At 34.4% G+C, this 19,613-nt stretch overlaps 2 protein-coding genes and 1 pseudogene across 6 annotated transcripts; 1 reads left to right on the forward strand and 2 right to left on the reverse strand.

Annotated features, from left to right (window-relative positions):
* Positions 1 to 939: 939 nt before the first annotated feature.
* LOC120214876 (telomere repeat-binding factor 1-like) lies at positions 940 to 5,440 on the forward strand. 5 transcript variants are annotated; one of them, XM_039212671.1, is made up of 7 exons: positions 940 to 949; positions 2,768 to 2,959; positions 3,237 to 3,451; positions 3,531 to 3,615; positions 4,227 to 4,310; positions 4,799 to 5,146; positions 5,315 to 5,440. In XM_039212671.1, the coding sequence occupies exons 2-7, from the start codon at positions 2,810 to 2,812 to the stop codon at positions 5,324 to 5,326; spliced, it is 894 nt and encodes a 297-aa protein (XP_039068602.1). In that variant the 5' UTR covers positions 940 to 949; positions 2,768 to 2,809; the 3' UTR covers positions 5,327 to 5,440. The 5 variants fall into 5 exon arrangements, with proteins under 5 accessions (XP_039068602.1, XP_039068604.1, XP_039068605.1 ...); XM_039212673.1 differs by having other exon boundaries at positions 3,237 to 3,448; positions 3,528 to 3,615; XM_039212672.1 differs by lacking the exon at positions 940 to 949 and adding an exon at positions 2,360 to 2,614.
* Positions 5,441 to 5,790: 350 nt separating this feature from the next.
* LOC120214878 (LIM domain-containing protein WLIM1-like) lies at positions 5,791 to 6,968 on the reverse strand. Its single transcript, XM_039212676.1, has 5 exons — positions 6,792 to 6,968; positions 6,620 to 6,716; positions 6,489 to 6,532; positions 6,316 to 6,399; positions 5,791 to 6,214 (listed from the first exon to the last, which is right to left on the reverse strand). Exons 1-5 carry the CDS (start codon positions 6,927 to 6,929, stop codon positions 5,987 to 5,989), a joined length of 591 nt encoding a protein of 196 aa, XP_039068607.1. The 5' UTR covers positions 6,930 to 6,968; the 3' UTR covers positions 5,791 to 5,986.
* Positions 6,969 to 9,205: 2,237 nt separating this feature from the next.
* Positions 9,206 to 11,821, reverse strand: LOC120214873 (annotated as a pseudogene).
* Between the last annotated feature and the right edge of the window lie 7,792 nt (positions 11,822 to 19,613).

Below are 19,613 nucleotides of genomic sequence, written 5' to 3' on the forward strand. Positions count from 1 at the left end.
CCGTTAACCTATTAAAAATACCGCATGACATATTTTTTTAATATTAAAAATAATTTGTACAAATAAAAAATAAATTAAAATGAAAAGAAAAAGTTTTAATGGGGGGAAACCAATTACTCATGCTGGTTGAAGGAACCAGAACCCCCTCCCCTGGTTTTCTGTGTTTTCGTCCTCCAATCAGGTATCTCTGACCGTCGTGAAAGTACTCTGTCGCCGCTAATGGACTCTGCAACGACTGGCGACCCAACACCGACACTCTAATCTCTTAATTTGGTCGTTGTCGAGTCTTAATCGCAAGGAGAGCTTTCGGCTGCCAATCGTCAATTCGCCCGTCTAGTCGCCGTTGAAGTACACCGCCCAACTTGGTCAAACTACAGCTTCGCTCTGATCTCAACCCAGCCGATCACTCGTCGATTGGTTTTGTCATTCACTAGGACCGAGCAATTAAAGTTTCGCTGAGAACCTTGCCCGACGTGTCTTTTCTAATCGATTATTTTTTCATTTTAATTTATTTTTTATTTGTAATTGCTATTTATGGTTCCAGCTTCTGGCTTTGCTAACACTTAATTTGAGTTTTTTGTTTCATTTATTTTGTAATTAGAGCTTGAGCTTGTTGTATCCTTGTTCAATTGCTAGATCATGTGTGTGTTCGAGCGTGAAATTGTATTGTGTTCTATCAGGGTGAAACGCCACACGATTTCAGTGTTCGTTGGGGACGAGAGTGGAATCATAAACAGGATAGCGGGAGTGTTTGCCCGAAGAGGATACAACGTCGAGCCCCTTGTTGTTGGTCTCAACAAGGACAAAGCTCTGTTTACTATCGTCGTCTCCGGGTCCGACAAGGTTCTCCGACAAGTGGTTGAGCAACTGAACTAGGGTTGGACTGTGGTGGAGAGTGAAGGAGAAAGGGGAAAATTATTTAGGGTTAATCGATAAAAGTCATTAAAACGTTTATTTTTTCATTTTAATTTATTTTTTATTTTTAAAATTTATTTTTTAATATTAAAAAATAAGTTACGTGACATTTTTAATGGGTTAACGACCAAACTTAACGGTCTGTCACTGTGTATATTACATTTATATCAATAATTTTGAATAATTATTGAATAATTTATATCTTTATTTGATCATACTTTAATATATTAAATTTTTATTCAATAATTTTGAAAGATTCAACCCTTTCTTGAATATATAAAACGGGAAGTGCGTTTATGTTCTTTTATTTATTAAAAGAATTAATATAAACAATATTTTATGTTCATATAATTAAGTGAACAAACATAAACAAAGAGTATAGTTGTTCACTTATGTTTGTGAACATTTAATAATCCATTCGTTTAAATTTAAAAGATTCGTTAATAACCTATAGAGCAAGTGATTAAAAGTTCTCAGTTGATACCTCTTATTTCTCTTAAATTGTGGGTTTAATACACAATACTTTTAAAAATTAAATATATAATTATTTTATTTTTTATATTATAAAATATCAAAATTCATATTCTACTCTACCTCCCAACAAAACTTCTCTTGAAATTTATACTCATAAACAAACTCGAAATTCTTTTAGGAAAAAGAAAAGATATAATCTTTAGGGTGTGTTTAGTAGGGGGATTGTGAAATTCTCATGGGAATGAAATCCACATTCCCTCGTTTGGTTATCCGGGAATGTCATTCCCGGTAATCTTACATTACCAATTGTAGATTTTTTGGGTATATTACCGGGAATGTCATTACCTCCCTTTCATTAGGTATTTTTAGATTACCGGCGTTTTGGACTAAAATGCCCTTAAAAATTAAAAAATATCCTTATTCTGTCATTGAATAATAAAAATTCTACGAAGGTTAAATTACAAATTTATCCTTAAACTATTTTAGATTTACAAAAAAAGTCTATAATTAAAATTTTATATGAAGTTCAGGGGTTAAAATAAATTTTTACCATTTCATTAAACTTTTTTATATTTTTAATTTTGTAAAAAAATTATATAAATTTTATGAATTTAAATTTTTTAAAGAAAATATATAAATATTTTTCAAATTGTTAAAAAACAAATATATAATAAAGACAATTTAGTCAAATATACATTCTAATAATTTTTTATTCATTTAACCAAACACAGTAATGTTACATTCCTGCTAAACCAACCAAACATAAAATATAACATTTCTAGTAATCTTATTCTATGATAATATTTTATTCTTACTAGTAATATTATATTTCGAGAACCAAACGCATCCTTAGCGTAGTCAAAATTCCGAAGCCGCCAAAGTCGTGGGACACGTGTGAATAACAGATCCATTCAGGGAACACAGCTTGCTTCCACACGTGACACGAGTAAACCCTAGAGCTCCATTTGATGAGCAACAACAAAAAGGGGAAAGAGAAAACCAGAAGAAAAGAAACCCTAACAAAAATTTCCGCCATAAAATCACAGCTTCCCCATTTAATCGCCGTGAAATCTCCTGTAGCACAGCGTCGACATGGTAGAATAATTGAATTTAATTCCTTTTTTCCCCATTATTTTTAAGAAAAATAACAAGCCTTCATTTCTTGATCTCCGGCTCAAGTTACCCACGTCCCCCCTCTTTGTCTTGTATATTTCTGCGACATCTGGTAATTTGATTCTCTTTTATGGTACTATGTGTATCGTTGATTTGTTAGGAATTAGCTAAATATACGCAATTACGACACAATATTGAATTTATGGGAGGATAATGCTTGAATTGGATATTATCTGCTAATTTTGAGCGAAATGGGTTTTTGTAGCTTGTTAAAATTGGAGGCTGCGTTTTCTTTGTGTTCTTCTAAATGGGTGCTCCTAAGCAGAAATGGACACCTGAAGAAGAGGCAGCGTTAAAAGCTGGAGTCATCAAACATGGTGCCGGAAAATGGCGAACGATATTGAAAGACCCGGAATTCAGTAGTGTCCTGTATCTGCGTTCCAACGTAGATCTTAAGGTTTGGTACATTTCTTCTTCTGTAAAATGGTTTGATATATAGCCTCCCTTTTAATCCCTGTCATGATGAATTGTATATTTTTATCCGACTCTTCATTGTTCTTGAAGTATTAGTGTCCAACACTCGTATGACTTCCACGGATCCCCTAACATAGGCTAACTTAGTGAACATAACTATACCCGTCTTAGATAGATATTTATATACAACCTCACACTGGAGTCTGAGTAACATAGGCTCTGGTTTTGTACTATCAATTCATTTTGTTTTTTTGGTGTAGGATAAATGGAGAAATATGAGTGTGATGGCCAATGGATGGGGCTATCGAGACAAAGCTAGATTAGCTGTGAAAAGGACATCTAGCTTTAATAAACAGGAGAATGCTATGGAACTCACTGCTGCTCCAAGTGATGAAGAAATCATGGATGCTAGACTCATCACAGCTCCCAACACTACATTGCAGATTCCTCCTTCTACAAAGAGATCCATTGTCAAGTTAGACATCGTTCTTCGTTTGATGTATTTGCATTTTGTATCATTTTACTTCTGACGATAATTCTTTTCACTGTTGTAGGTTAGATAACCTCATTATGGAAGCGATTACAAGCTTGAAGGAGACCGGCGGTTCAAATAAGACAAATATTGCTGCATATATAGAGGTACGCTTTTGATGCAGTATTCATGGTTTACAATTCAATTTATTTTTTCTATTTAATAAAAGTATATCTGTTGAGGTCTGTAATAAACAGAAAAAAGAAGAGCATATCAGATAGAGATATGAGAACTTTAAAATGTCACATGATTGGTTGATATCCACCTTTTCAATTTATTTTTTAACTGGTATCAATGTCTTTTTGTAGCAATCGCAAAGAAGAGAAGAAAGGCTTGTGTCAAATAAATGATAAATTATAAAGTTTGAGTTTTAAGGCGGTTAAAATCGAATAAGAGAGTTATCACTTTTGTCAGCCATTTGTCAAATAAGTGTGCTCTGTCAGTTGTTTTCTTGTTGGCTTTAGCATTCACAGGTTTCTGGAAATGTGTTCACTTAGAGTTTCTTCGTATAACTTACTGATTTTTTTCGTCAATTTAGTTTGCTTACTTCATTACTTGGATACAATGTTCCACTTCCACCTTGTATTTTGGTGATGACAGCACCCACCATGTTTAGCACAAATGTTTTCTAGTAGTCCTGTTGGCTTTTGCATTCATATGCCTCAGAAAAGGTGTGCACTTTGTTGGCATAATTTACCCTTTTTTCCTATTTCTGTAGGAGCAATATTGGGCACCTCCCGACTTTAAGAGGCTTTTGTCGGCAAAGTTGAAGTATTTAACAGCTAGCGGTAGATTGATTAAGGTAATTTATTTGCTGCATGGAAACATATTTGATGCTACTTTATTCCAAGTCATGAAGTTTGTTGTCTGAGAAATTAGTAGTAGATATATCTGGTTTCATGAAATATATCATTTGCATGTATTTTGTTGCCTGTGTGTTTGTGTTCTGTTATAATTTTTGGAAACGGTTTAGGATTTTGGAGGCGTTGTAAGTTATAACGTGATTGAAGGGTTGTATTTGATCGTAAGTTTAAGGAGCACTATCAGTCTGTGTGTATGGCATTCCCGGAACCAGTAAAAGTGATTATCGTGAACTAAGGTATTACAGTGAATAGGGCTGGTTGTCTGTGTAATTCACAAATGCTTGCAGTTTCTTTTTTGTTTTTTGTAAATATCTTAAGGATTACCGAGAATCTGTGGAAAAATTTCTGTAAAAAGTTAAAAAAATGACTAGTGTGAACTGAGAAGGTATTATGGTATAGCCTGATCGCACTCCACTGTTCCTTGCAGGTGAAACGCAGGTATAGAATTGCACCAGCTCTGTCATTTTCAGACAGGAGGAATCATTCCATGCTATTTTCGGAGGCAAGGCAAAAGGTTTCTCCTCGATTTGATAGGGATGACGTAAATACCCTCACAAAATCTCAGATTGATTTAGAGTTAGCTAGGATGCGGAATATGACACCACAAGAAGCTGCCACAGCAGCTGCTCGAGCAGTTGCAGAAGCAGAAGCTGCTATAGCAGAAGCTGAAGAAGCAGCAAGAGAGGCAGAGGTTGCTGAAGCTGATGCAGAGGCAGCACAAGCTTTTGCTGAAGCAGCAACAAAAACTCTAAAAGGAAGAAACAATCAGAAAGAGGTAAATTTCCGTCAATTGTCATAATTTATTTTGCACATGAACATATGCACAAGGAACCTGTACACAGCGTATACGGGATTGCTCATTGATTGTCATTCCCTTTAAACTTAGTTTATTTTTAGTCATCTAGCTTATGACATCATGCAATATTGTTTGTTTAATATTCAGATGGTTCAATGATTTGATAAAATGAGCAATGAGGCGTTTGAATGACTTTTTTTGTAGCAGTCACCTGTGATCAACCCTATTCGTAGCAGCAACCAGTGATCATCCTTATTATCTTCAGCCTCTCAGGAGTGCAAAGAAAACGTCTAGGCGTTTCCGGTTGCATATGCATAGGATTCTTCCTTGCCAGCAGGGCCACTTTGGAATAGTAGATTCCATTATTGGTTTCAAATGCAGAGATTCTTTGTTTTTGTTCCTTCTGATAATTGCAGTTGATATTTATTCATTTCTAATACCACTGCACATGTGATACTGGAAAACATAGAAACTAGAATGTATATAGGGGATAGAAACTGTTTGTTTCCATTTGAGATTTATATGTTGTGTAGTTCTTTATGTTCTATGCCATTCTATATTGAAATGAATTCATTTGCTGTAGTTTGTGTCAAATCTGTGGTATTCTTTGTTCCGGATCAATGTGTTAAGCCAAATCTCTATATACTTTCCACAAGCAAATGCTGAAACAAACCATGAGTAGTCTTATTTTTAAAGCTCACTCCACTAACAAAACCCAATGCCAAAATAATGAAAAATGGAGTAATATTTAGGGGAAAAAAAGACAAAAACTCCATGGGGCAAGCAGACTCAACAGTGGACATGGATGACTCAACTCGGCTATGACTCGGCAGCAATTTCCATGGATGTGAGTTTTTCAGTGATGGGGTCTTCTTGTTTGTCACCCTCAAGCTGACTATAGTTGCCTTTCTCCTTGAAGAGTTGGATATGGTGATGTTTGCAGTAGAGTTTCCCTTCATGGGCAATGTAATTTGATGGACTAATGGTGCAACCTCCATGGCTGCACTTGAAGCAGCTTCTGTGATATGATGTCCCATCAACGGTAACCTTGAAGAAACATCAACTCATAATCAAAATTTTTCTTTCTTTTTTCACATCAATGATGGGCATTTGGCATATGTTCCATAATGAAATTTCTGGGGTTTTACCTTCTCAATTGGGTACACAGTCTTACTGCATCCTACACATTTTTCTTTGGTGCCACCAAACAAACTCACCATTTTCTGTGCATTCTGTTGAATCCAACTCATTACCACCAATCAATGGCAAGATTATTGGGTGATTCGGTGGAAAGATAACATATAATAGTCTCCATAATTACCTCATTCTCCCTGTGTTTTTCAGGTTTGGCAATCTTTGGTGTTCCTGAAAAGAGATGAAATTAGAACAGATGTATTCTCAAAGTATTTACAGACGGATGGTAATTAAGCGATAATTAAACAAGGAATTTACCTTCAAAACTCTTGTCCAGACTACCAGTTCTCTTGAAGAGTTGATCATAGTGAGGCCTGCAGTACAACACCCCTTCAAACGAGTTGTAATTGCTGAGCTGCAAGAATCAAGAAAAGGAATCTTGTGATGCCAACAGTGTAGATGAAAACTGTGTCATATGGTTTAGGGTTACCTTGAGAGTGCCGTTGCAATGGTGGCAACGAAAGCAGGCTTTGTGAAAAGCCCTGTTATCAGCAGTGAGCTTATCGACCAAGTAGACGGTCTTGTCGCAGGCACTGCATTTCTGCTGAGTCCCTGCAAATGTCGCCATTGAATTTGAGCATTGATTCCATGCCCTTCTAGTGTCTGATATATAGCCAAGGCTAGCTTGCAGTGAATAGCGGGCAACTAGTTAAAAGAAGATCTGTAGATGGATTCGTACCCCACTTTACTCATCATTCTTCTCCCTTTTTTAAGCAATTTCCATTCTGTTTTACATTTTTATCTATTTCATTTTATTCCACTCTCATTTCTTATCACATTTTCGACAAAATTGCTTGAAGATCTATAATAAAATTATTAATTAAATCGAATTAGTGTTATTATTATTATCTAAAAATTATAAATTTGAATAGATTTAAATATGAATCTATCTTAATTTAAAATTTTAAAATTAAATCGAATTAAAAGTATAAGATTAATAATAGTTTATTTAAGTAAACCATTAACTTTATATGAACAAATCAACAATTTCCTTTTTCTTAAAGGGCCCTAAAGCAATTGAGTAGGAACTATTTAATCATGTGAAGGCCAGCTGGATTCATGGTTGCCTTCTTTTACTTTTTTTTTAGTTAGTAATTTTATATGTAAGATTATTATTTAGTACGAGTAAAATTATTTTATAAAATATTTTTATTTTAATTTGAAATTTAAAATTTAAAATTCTAAACATTAAATCTTAAATATGATTTCTAAATTCTAAAATAAATATAAAAAACCAAAATTTATATATATTATTATATTAGATATTTTTCTTTGTATAGATTAATGATGATTAGTGGCAACATCATAGGATTCCATGATACATGAGGTGATCTTGATTGATACGTAAAAATCTTCTTTATTTGGTATAGGATGCTCTAATCACTTAGCACAATAAATAATAATAATAATAATAATAATAATAATAATAATAATATAAGATTATTTATTTATTTTAATGATATGTGTCTTATTTAATATAAGAATCTATGATTTAAGTTTAAAATTTAGAACTCATCAAGTGGCATAACTGATAAAAGGAAATATTATTCTACCTAAAAGTTATGAGTTCAAGCAGCTACGTTAAGGGTGTGTACGTTGTTAATAGGTTAAGAAAGTTTGAATCGGATATTATCTTTTAATCACTCCGAACTATTAAAAAAATTGTGTCTTATTTTAATGATATGCATCTTATATAATAGAAATTCGAAAACTAAAAAAATGAAAAAGTTTAAGGATTAAAATGACTTTTTAAAAAGTTTGAGAGTAAGAAATGTTATTAGGCCATTTATAATCTATAAACTTAGTTGACACGTATGCAAAATTAAGCATAAAGTAACATTATTATTGTGCCTTGAATGAACCCCCAAAGAAGAAAAATGAATTCAAAGCATATCCGAGATGCAAATTCACTTTAAAGAGGCACAAACACACAAAAAAGAGGCTTTATGTCTACTGTATTGTTTAAACATATATCATAACGCAACGTAACAGGGCATTTGGTCTAGTGGTATGATTCTCGCTTAGGGTGCGAGAGGTCCCGAGTTCAATTCTCTTAATGCCCCAATTTCAAGTTGCATTGCATATTATTTTTTACCTTTATTGGTTCCCCAATAAATTTCAGAAACAAGTAGCAAAATAAACAAATAGGCCAGACAAAACAATACAAGCAACAAAATTCGGCTTTCGATCTCACTCAGAGTGCGAGAGGTTCCGAATTTGATTCTCCGAATGTATATAAAGAAAGTAAGAAACTTATGTTTGAATTTCGAGTAGCAGGTGATTGACATTGTTCTTCAAAAAGATTCAGCCTCTTCATCTTCATTCATAGGTCTATACACCAATGAAGTTCCCTAAACTCACCTTCACTAGTCTGTTTTCTCAGCTTATGAATGGCAGAAGAGAGCTATCCTGCCTTACCGGAACATGATATCTGGGGGAAAAAACGAATTTAAACCTGTATAAGAATTAGTCACGATTGCCAAAGCAATACTATTAATGGTCATGGTGGTACATTAATCATTCAAATGAAAACTAAGCTCTTCTCTTTCGGGTACGTATAGCATGCTGCCGGAAGAATATTGTTCTCGGAATAAACTCGAAGACATCATGAAAGTTTCATTTCTCTGTTTTTATAAAATAACAGCAGCATGGAGAAAGAAGAGGTATATTAAAACAGACTAAGATGAAAATAGCTGTTTAGCAAGGAGAAACCAACTTCAATTATATGTTCATATATCCGAACAGTTGTCATTATGCATAGCAAATTGCAGAACACACATCTACATGCACATATTACCACACTATACTTGTTTGAATACGGTGTAGAGAAGAATATACCTGGGTATAAGGCTACAGTTAAGAGTAAGCTAGATGTTCCGAGGCTGTGCAGCAACTACGACATTAGTCAAGCAGATTGATTTCCTTCGAGAAGAAAGAAAATAAACAAAACCAATGTTCCATCTCCTGTACCGTCACCGTAAATTTAAGTGTTCAAGAAAGTTCTTGTAATAGTGTAAATACAGCTGCATCTCCCACATTAACAATAATAAGATAACTTGACCATTTCAACTTGGCTTCAAAAGCACCATCTCCTTATTTGTGGAGCTCAGAAGGCTGTATCCTGGATCCTTCACAGCAGTTCTCCCATCCATTAATTTACGTGTCTCCCAATAACTTTCCCATGCACCAGATCGTGCATATAAGCCGGCTAAGGCAATGTAGTTAACTGATTTCTTTTGATCCATATTAAAAAGGTGTGTAGCTGCCTCTTCTCCTATGTACATGTTGCCATAGATGTTACTAGCCCCAAGAATGGCACCCCAAAGTGATGAGGTAGATTTAATATTCATCTCGCGTATCAGATTAAAAGAAGCTTCTAACTGCCCTCCACGTGCAAAGAGATCCACCATGCAGGAAAGATGCTCAGCTCGGGGCAATATCGCATATTTGCTGACCATCAAATTAAACAACTCTGAACCTTTCTTAATTAACCCAGAATGGCTGCAAGCAAATAAGAGACTCAAAAAAGTTACATCATTAGGCTTCATGCCTTCATGCTCCATTTTCTCATATAATGCGACTGCCTCATGTCCATATCCATGCTTTCCGTATCCAGCAATAAGTGAGGTCCATGAAATTACATTTCTCTCATCCATTTCATTGAATACCTTGTTAGCATCTTTTATTTCCCCACATTTAGCATACATGTCAATTAGAGCATTGCCCATTGCCACGTCATTTGTGGGGTGACATTTTAAAGAACAAGCATAGACCTGCCTTCCCAAGCTCAGTTCTGCTATATTGGCACATACATTAAGAACAGAGCACAACATCATATCATCCATTGCAACTTGCATCGAATTTATTTCCTTAAAGAGATCCAAGGCATCTCTATTGTGCTTGTCCTCACGTGCAAAGCTAGTGATCAAGGCTGTGCATGATATAATGTCTTTCATTGACATATTTTTATATAACTTAGAAGCACACTGTAAACTTCCACATTTAGAATATGCATCAACTAGTGATCCAGCCAACACGTTATATGATTCAAACCCTAGTCGATATATCAGTACATGTACTTGTCCAATCTTCATGAGACCATCATCTCCAAAGGGGACTCTCAAAACACCGCCCAATGTGAAGCAATCAGGGCACTTTCCTATTGAAGCAGTGTGTTTCAGAAACTAGGTATCTTTTCAAGGTTAATTGAAAGTGGAACATACCATGCAATCAGAGAGGTCAAAATAAGACGGTGACAAAGGAAATTGATAAACTGTGAATAATATCAACAATATACTAATAGACTATTTCTGCTCATATTAGTTTAAACAGTACGGTTATTTCTGACCATCAAACCGAAGCTCTATATCCCTAGAGGGCCCGGATTCGAGCAGTTAATTGCAAAACACCGCAAGGCAAGTACATTTTGCTATATAAAAACGAAGAATGAAAGCTAACCTTCTCTTATCATTTCTCGGAGCAACAGTACAGTTATTTGAAAGCAGAACATACCATGCAATTAGAGAGGTCAAAATAAGACAGTGACAAAGGAAAATTGATAAACTGTGAATAATATCAAAAATATGCTAATAGACCATGTCTGCTCAGATTAGTTTAAACAGTACAGTTATTTCCGACCATCAAACCGAAGCTCTATATCCCTAGAGGACCCGGATTCGAGCAGTTAATTGCAAAACACCGTAAGGCAAGTAAATTTTGCTATATAAAAACGAAGGATGAAAGCTAACCTTCTCTTATCATTTCTCGGAGCAACATAAATGCATTGGCAGCAAAACCCTGAAAAGCAAATCCACCAATCATCACGTTCCAAGAAACCAAATCCCTTTCTTCCATTCCATAAAACAGCCGACAGGCATCCTCCATGTTTCCACACTTTGCATGCAAATCAAGTAACCTACTCTGCACAAACAAGTTCCCAACGAACCTCCCTTTCTCAATACACCCTTGAATTTGCATCCCACCTTTAAAACACCTCAAACCAGTACAAGTTTTCAGCGCACTCCCATAGCTAAATTGATTACCCTTGAAACCCGCTTTTCTCATCTCCGAAAACACCAACAAAGCATTCTCAAAAGACCCATTTTGGGAATACCCTGAAATCATAGCTGTCCACGACACAACATTTCTTTCACCCATTTGAAGAACACCCATTTTTTATAATTTGACTGTGAACTGAAAGGGCTTTCCGTTTGGCTTTAGAATCGATGCAAAGCTGCAAAATTTGCATGTAAGATGAGGAATCTAATTGAACCGACTTGGAGTCTTGTTGAACTTTACCGCACAATAATTTGATGCTTCTAAGACGGTTTTGGTTTAAAAAGTTAATGGCTTTAGCTGCTTTGTTGGGAAACTATTCATTGCATTTTATGGTACAATATGTATCTTCTTCCCTCAAAGCCATCAATCCGCTCGCAGAAACAGCACGAACCGTGCTGTAGGCATTAGGCAATCAAAACCATGCTCATTTGCTACCCTCAAAGCCCGGACTCGTGAGAACGGATAAAGGAGGATAATATGTTATTGTTTCTAAGGTAATTTTTGTAAATTTGTATTTTTATAATTTTACTTGAAATTATGAAAAATTATTGGCTTAATACAAAAATAAGTAAACTATACCATTGATCACTCAACTATTTATTTATTTTACTTTTACCACATATCTTTTAATTTTATCAATCATATCATCTAATTATTTAATTGTATTCAATCAAAGCACTTACCGACGTGACATTTAACAGTACTAGAATAATTATACATTTGGTCCCTACTACTTATACATTCTATCAATTTAGTTCTAATTTACTAATATACATATATATGAAATTATTGGTAAAAAATTAAAATTATTACTTAAGTTAAAAAATTTAATTTACTGATTATATATAAAAATTATTGTTAACTTTATCAAATAATTTCATATATTTTTAATAAAAGTAAATTGAATTAAAATATATATATGAAATTATTAATAAAACATTTAAAATTATTGATTCATTTTTCCTGCCATTAGTAACATTATGTTATATTTAAAATGGTGAAGTTTAGAACCAGTTAAGGGGTACCTCTTGGTGGATTAGTTTCTGAAATTTTCCCTTAAAAATTCTAGGTTTAAATCATACTCTTCCAAATTATTTCTTACTTTTATTAATTTTCCATGTTTACTTTCTTATTCTTTTCCATTTATTACAATATTTTTTTCTTCTTCTAAATGATGCATATTAAAATCAACAAATGGATTTGCCTCAGCGGTTTAGGCGTTTTTATGTCTCCAAAGAGTCACGTGTTTGAGTCCCACCTCTCTCACCTATTCATTGCTCTTCTTCTTCGACTAATTTTCTATCCAATCGATGGTGACACATGTCATCATCTGATTGGGTGAAAAATAAAATAACTAAAATTAAGAAAACATCCTCTAGTTATGTTGTGACATGTGTCGCAATCTGATTAGAGGATTAAATTTATTAAATTAAATTAAAATTATGACCAATTGATAGAATGTATAAGTTGTGAGGATCAAATGTATAATTATACCAGTTTTATTAACCGCCACGTCAGCACTTCCGTTAGATATTAACCTGATTGACAAAATCGAAAGATCGATGATAAAAGTAAAAAGGCTAAATAATTAAATGGTCAGTGTTATAGTTTACCCTATATTTTATATAATATATAAAACCAACTTATAATTTAACATAAAACTCACAAAACCTAGTTAGAAATTTAAATCAGACTAATATAAGTTGCTTGATGTTTAAGAATGTGTTTAGGGTTTTTTGGGAATATCGATTTCATACATTAATAAAAATTATTTTCTTATTTTGAATATTATTCTGGTATCAATACCCATACGAGAGTATCGATATTATTATGTCAATATCAATATCTAGATAGTTGTATTGATATCTAAATAGAAGCATTAATATCATAAATTTATGATATTTTAAATTTTTTTAATATAAAATCGATATCGATACTTTAAGGATGATACCGATATTTATATACTCTTTTTTTAATATAAATTTTTTTTCCCATTTACCTATTTTAATCCTTTATATATCTAAGTTTATTAAATACTCCTTCAACTTATATTTTTATGGTTTTCTATTGATTAATAACTTTATAGGTTGTTTATATATTAAAAATCATAATATAATAATTTAAGATTATTTTTATATATTTTTAAAACTTTATCTTTTTTTAGGCATACTTCTAAAATTAGTCCCCCAACATTTATCAAAATAATTATTTTGTTCCCTATTATGTTTTTTGGAGTATTTTGATACATAATATTTCATTTAAGATAAAAAGACAAACATTTGACATAATAATAATTTTGTCATACATAATGTTTTTTTGGAAGCATATGATCGTTGTTTCGGTCGTGGCTGCGACTTCGGTCGTATTGCATTTATCGATGTTGCATACATAACCAATGCAATTGTAGGTATCGCTGTTGTGAATTTTTTTTTTATAAAAAAAAACCAAACAGAACAATAACATGATTAGTGGTCTGCTATTGCCTTAATTGACCTGATAACCGTTAAATTGTAGCCGTGATCCACTGCTATTTTTGTGAATCTGCCTCACATTGCTATTTTAAATAATAACGGTTTCGGACGCTACCGCTATTTAAATCCCGATTTGGACTGCCGAATTGGAATTAGTAGTGGAAAAGCTTGAAACCTGGAAAGAACCTCTTGAAATTAAACTTCTTTAGAGATGAGTTGACCGTTGACTTTCCATATATCTTACTATGGAAAAATATGATTATTATTATGATTCAAGTGATATCAATTTAATTAGTAAAATAATTGAAGAGTTAAATTCTATTATAAATCAAGTATTAACATAAATACGTGTAACTAAGTTTTTTCTAATAAATAAATCAAGGCTTAATATACCATTTGCTGCTTGAATTTTCACCTTTTCTAATGCGGTACCTATGTTTTTTGTCCAATTTGGTACTTAAATTTTTCATTTTTTCCAATTTGGTACATGAACTTGTCATTTTGTTCTAATGTGGTACCTGTCGTGATGTGGCATCTCAACAACCATTGAGATTGTGACGTGTGGCAAAAATACCATGTCATCACATGTTAAAATGGTCAAATTCAAGTACCACATTAAAAAATTTGTCTGATGTTAATAAAAAAAGGCAATTAACAAAGCAAATTGGCCTTTGCTCAACTTTGAAGTAGTTCTTTTTAGTTAATCCTTACAAAAAAAAGATAGGCAATTAACAAAGCAAATTGGCCTTGGTTCACTCATATCTTCTAATTGGTCCTCCTTATTACTAGCTAGGCCCGCATACCCACTAGAGGTGGGTATACGGGCTATCCGTCCATTTAGCCCGCAGATTTTGACGGTACGGGCTTAAACGGAACGGTTTAAAAAGCTCGCAATTATAAACGGTTTTGAATTCTAAGGTCTGCGGCCCGTCCATTTAACTTGCGGGTTAAACATGCTTACCCGCGGCCCGTTAAATAAAAATAATTTTAAATGTTTTAAATGCAATAAAAAATAATTTTCTAACTTGCTACACATTTAAAAATGACCCAGTAACTTAAAAATGAATGTAGCACCGTCAAAAAAATAAATAATATTTAAATTTTATTTTAAATAGCCAAAAATGATTATAAAATAATTTTTTTTAATTTTTTAATCATTAATATATATATATATATAACAATATAATTACTTAATCTCAAATTTAAAAAACAATATTCACTTATATCACCAAATTGAAAAACAAATAAAACAATAACCATATTATACTTTTATAAAACGCGATTATTCAATGTTGTAATATGAAGACACATAAGTGTCTGGAAGTAGAAATTCAAACAAAAAAATTCAACAAAGTCAAACATTATACAAATCTAACAATTTTTCTTTTGTAAAGACCTTTAAAAGTTGAAAAATATGTTTTCAATTTTTTCTTTAAATTTTCTTTCTTATTTTTAATCCAAATATTACGTGTCATGTGATATATTATTAGAATATCACATGAATTTTTATAATTAAAGAACGAAATGGATAACATACTTCATGAAAAATATAAAGGTCAAAATTAAATAAAAAAATCTTTAAATACCAAAATGATAATGATGTAAATTTTATAAGACTAAAATAATATATAAATCTTTTGATTTTTATTTTTAAAAGTGAAGAATATTTTATACATTGTAAATGAAAAAAAAATATTAAACAGCGGTAGAATTATGATAAATACCCTAATAAATTTAAGAACTACAATGGTTATAAGTAACATCATATTTATAGGTAATTTATTTTCTTTTTCTATAAAATTCTTTAAATTTATTTTCTCCAAAATTTTATAAATTTTAAATTAAGCAGGCTATTGCGAATTTCGCGGGCTACCCGCGATTATACCTATTAAACCCATAAATTTAACAATCTAAACTAAAAAACTCGCAATTTAAATAAAATTTAATTTTCAATGTCTAAAATTCACACGAATCACGAATTAAACGGGTAGCTCTAATACCTTGTGTATGATCCCAACCGTCTAACCCCCCTCCATTAATACCCTCGTCCCTTGCCCATCACTAATGATTTCTGTCTCCTGCAATCCACCGAGACGCCAGCTGTCCTCCTATTTTCCAGCCACGCTACAACCCTGTCTTGGGACTCATCAATCGAAGCACCATCTCCCTCAGCCATCACTGCCTGTCTGCCTTCTTCAAGGTTCTCCTCCGAAGACTCCTCTGACCAGCAATCCTCTGAAAAACCAAACTGTTCTTTTTCCTGAAGATAAACCTGTTTCTGAAAAACCGACCCAATCCTGATTCTGACTTTGAATGATCTTCCGTAAGCTCTTAACGTGATCACCTTTGAGACATCAAAAGGGCTTGCTACTCTAATCAACAGTCTTGCTAACGACAAGTCCTCCCTATTCCTTGTTGCCTCCGGGATAACAACCAGCGTTCCCCATCTTTCAGCTAGCCTCTGCAAGAAGGATTCTTGCCAACATAGGAAAGGAATTCCGTACAAATCAACCCAGCAGAACGCCATTGGAATCCCCTTATCATCAAGGAGCGGTGCCACCCGATCAAATCAGAAGGACAGTTCTTCCTTCTTACTGCTCCAAATGTCTGATAAAGCTTCGACCGATTGGAAAATTAAAACGCAAGAATTCCAAGCATAGCCCCAACTTACCAACTTCACTTCAATACCATCACTACGCAGGGCCTTCTGAACCAGTTCCAACTCAAACGAGTCCTTAATGATTCCCGTCGGTGATCGCTTCATCCATTCCGTCTCATTCGAAGGAAAATGTATCTCGAAAAGGTTCTTCCTTCTTGTTCCTAATTTTGGAGACCCCCTCTGTTCTCCCTCGACTTCTGATCTGTTGTGAAATTCGGGTTAATTTCCACCAATAACAGATTCACCGTGAAAACTATTATCTAGGTGACTAGTGTGAAAACGATTGTACTAAAAATCACCCCAAGGTAGATTCCCAGGAAAGAGGAGGGGTCACAATGGTCCCTCTTAAAACCCACTTTCCTTAGACAGAACTACCAAGACAAGTAATTTTAATAGGACAATAATTGACAACAACTATACCCGATAATAGCTATTAAATAGACATAAAAGAGAACACCAAAATATTTCACTAATAGAGGAAATATTACAAAGAGAGAAAGAATACAAATAGCCTTTAAAATAGAAGAAGGCTTATATTTGTGGGATGATTAACTAAGGAGGAGGAGGGCTTTATTTATAACAAAAGAATTTCCCCTCCTCCTTATACACAACCAATGTGGGACTTTTGCCAAAAACCAACAAATCTCCACATTGGCAAATTCCACACACATCTCTAAAAAAACAATCTTTTAATTTGTAACAATATTGACCAAATCTAAACAATGTTTAAACTTGACCGCAGTTACCACTTTTGTCATGTAGATTTCCTCATCCAAGTCTCTATGTAAAAATGTAGTTTTTACATCCATCTGAACTAGTTCCAAATCCAACTGCGCTACCAAAGCCAACAAAATTCTGATGGAGGAATGTTTTACAACTGGAGAAAATACTTCATTATAATCAACTCCCTCCGTTTGAGCGTAGCCTTTAGCCACCAATCTTGCTTTGTAGCGGATGTTATTCTTGTCAGGAAATCCATCTTTCTTTGCATATACCCACTTGCACCCAATTGCCTTCTTTCCCTTCGGAAGACTAGCTAGTTTCCACGTCTGATTCTTTTGAAGGGATTGCATTTCTTCATTCATGGCAATCCTCCACTTTTTATGTTCTGAACTTTGAACTGCTTCATTAAAAGTGGCAGGAACGTCATCAATTGCAATTGGTGATGCAAAAGAGACCATATCAACATAACGAGCAGATTGTCTAATGGTCCTCTTTCCCTTTCTGAGTGCAATTGATTCATGTTACTGTGGAGGTTCTTGGGTCTGAACCTCTTCTTCATCTGACTCTTCTTCTACCATAGGAGAGTCAACATCATTTTCTTTACTGGTTGGGACAAATTTGCTTCCTTCAAACTCCACCTTTTTAGGAGTTCCATCTGTCTGCTCCAATTTTTCTGAAGTCACCTTTCTCAACATGGTAGATTCATCAAAGGTAACATCCCTGCTGAAGATTATTTTCTTTGTTTCTGGACACCAAAGACAATAGCCTTTCACACCAGAGGTGATCCCCATAAAAATCGCCTTCTTTGCTCTTGGATCCAGCTTTGACTCCTTAACATGGTAGTATGCAGTGGAACCAAACACATGTAAGGAATCATAATCTGTAGCAGGTACTCCAAACCATTTCTCTAATGGTGTTTTACCACCAATAGCAGTCGATGGTAAGCGGTTGACAAGGTGACAAGCATAGACCAAAGCCTCAGCCCAAAATTCTTTGCCTAACCCAGCATTAGACAACATACACCAAACCTTCTCCACTAATGTTCGGTTCATACGCTCTGCCACTCCATTCTGTTGTGGTGTACCTCTGACAGTGAAGTGCCTAACAACACCTTCCTCTTCACAGACTTTCAGAAATGGATCATTTTTGTACTCTCCACCATTGTCTGTACGGAGACGTTTGATTTTTCTGCCTGTTTGAGTCTCCATCATCTTTTTCCATTTAAGGAAAAATCCTAGCACCTCATCCTTTGTCTTCATTGTATACACCCAAACTCTCCGGGAAAAATCATCAACAAAGGTGACATAATAGTGTGTTCCTCCCAATGAAGTTGTCTTGGAAGGCCCCCATACATCTGAATGAACATAATCCAAAATACCTTTAGTATCATGGATGGCTGTTCCAAATTTCACCCTCGTCTTCTTCCCTTTGATGCAATGCTCACAAAAAGCTAATTTGCAAGCCCGAGCACCCTTCAATAATCCTTGATCTATCAGTAATTTCAAGGATTTTTCACCAACATGCCCCAAGCGCATATGCCATAACCTGGTTGCTTCTGACTCATGTTCATCAGTAGAAGCTGCCACTGCTGCTGTCCCAACAATTGTACTACCCAGAAAGTAATACACATTGTTTCTTTTTCGGATTCCCTTCATTATCACCAGTGCACCAGAGATATCCTCATAATCCCATCTTTTGCCCTCACTTCTAAACCTTTTGACTCTAAGGTTCCCACAGAGATGAGATTTCTCATTAAATCTGGTACATAATGGACACCTGTTAAGGTTCTGATTGATCCATCCTGATTCCTCAAGCGAATTGAACCAATCCCAAGTGTGTCAAGAGGGGAATTATTTGCTGTGTAGACAATTCCACCTTTTAGTTCTTTAAAATCAAAGAACCATTCTCTATTGGGGGTCATATGGTGGCTACAAGCTGAATCTAACAGCCATGAACTGGAACAGCTGGTTGATGGCGTAGCAGCGAATGCGAAATCTGAATCTCCATCATCATACTCGACCACATTTGATTCTGAGACAGCCTTCCCCCTTTCAGGTTTGCCTTTATTCTTTAGCCTGGGACATTCTTTCTTCCAGTGCCCTTTTTCTCGACAAAAGGCACATTCATCTTTGCTCAATCTGGACTTTGACTTCGATCTCCCTCTGCTTCCTTTATTCTGACTCTTGGAACGGCCTCTAACAACAAGAGCTTCTGCTTCGACACTTGTGTTTTCTTGTTTGTCTTTCTTTCTCAATTCATAACTATACAAGGCAGCAGTTACTTCACTGAGAGACACATCAACCTTCCCATGAAGTAGAGTAGTTTCAAGATACTCAAACTC

The sequence above is a fragment of the Hibiscus syriacus genome, unplaced genomic scaffold (assembly GCF_006381635.1).
Source record: "Hibiscus syriacus cultivar Baekdansim isolate YM2019G1 unplaced genomic scaffold, ASM638163v2 tig00110109_pilon, whole genome shotgun sequence".
In the NCBI taxonomy this organism is placed as follows: domain Eukaryota; kingdom Viridiplantae; phylum Streptophyta; class Magnoliopsida; order Malvales; family Malvaceae; genus Hibiscus; species Hibiscus syriacus.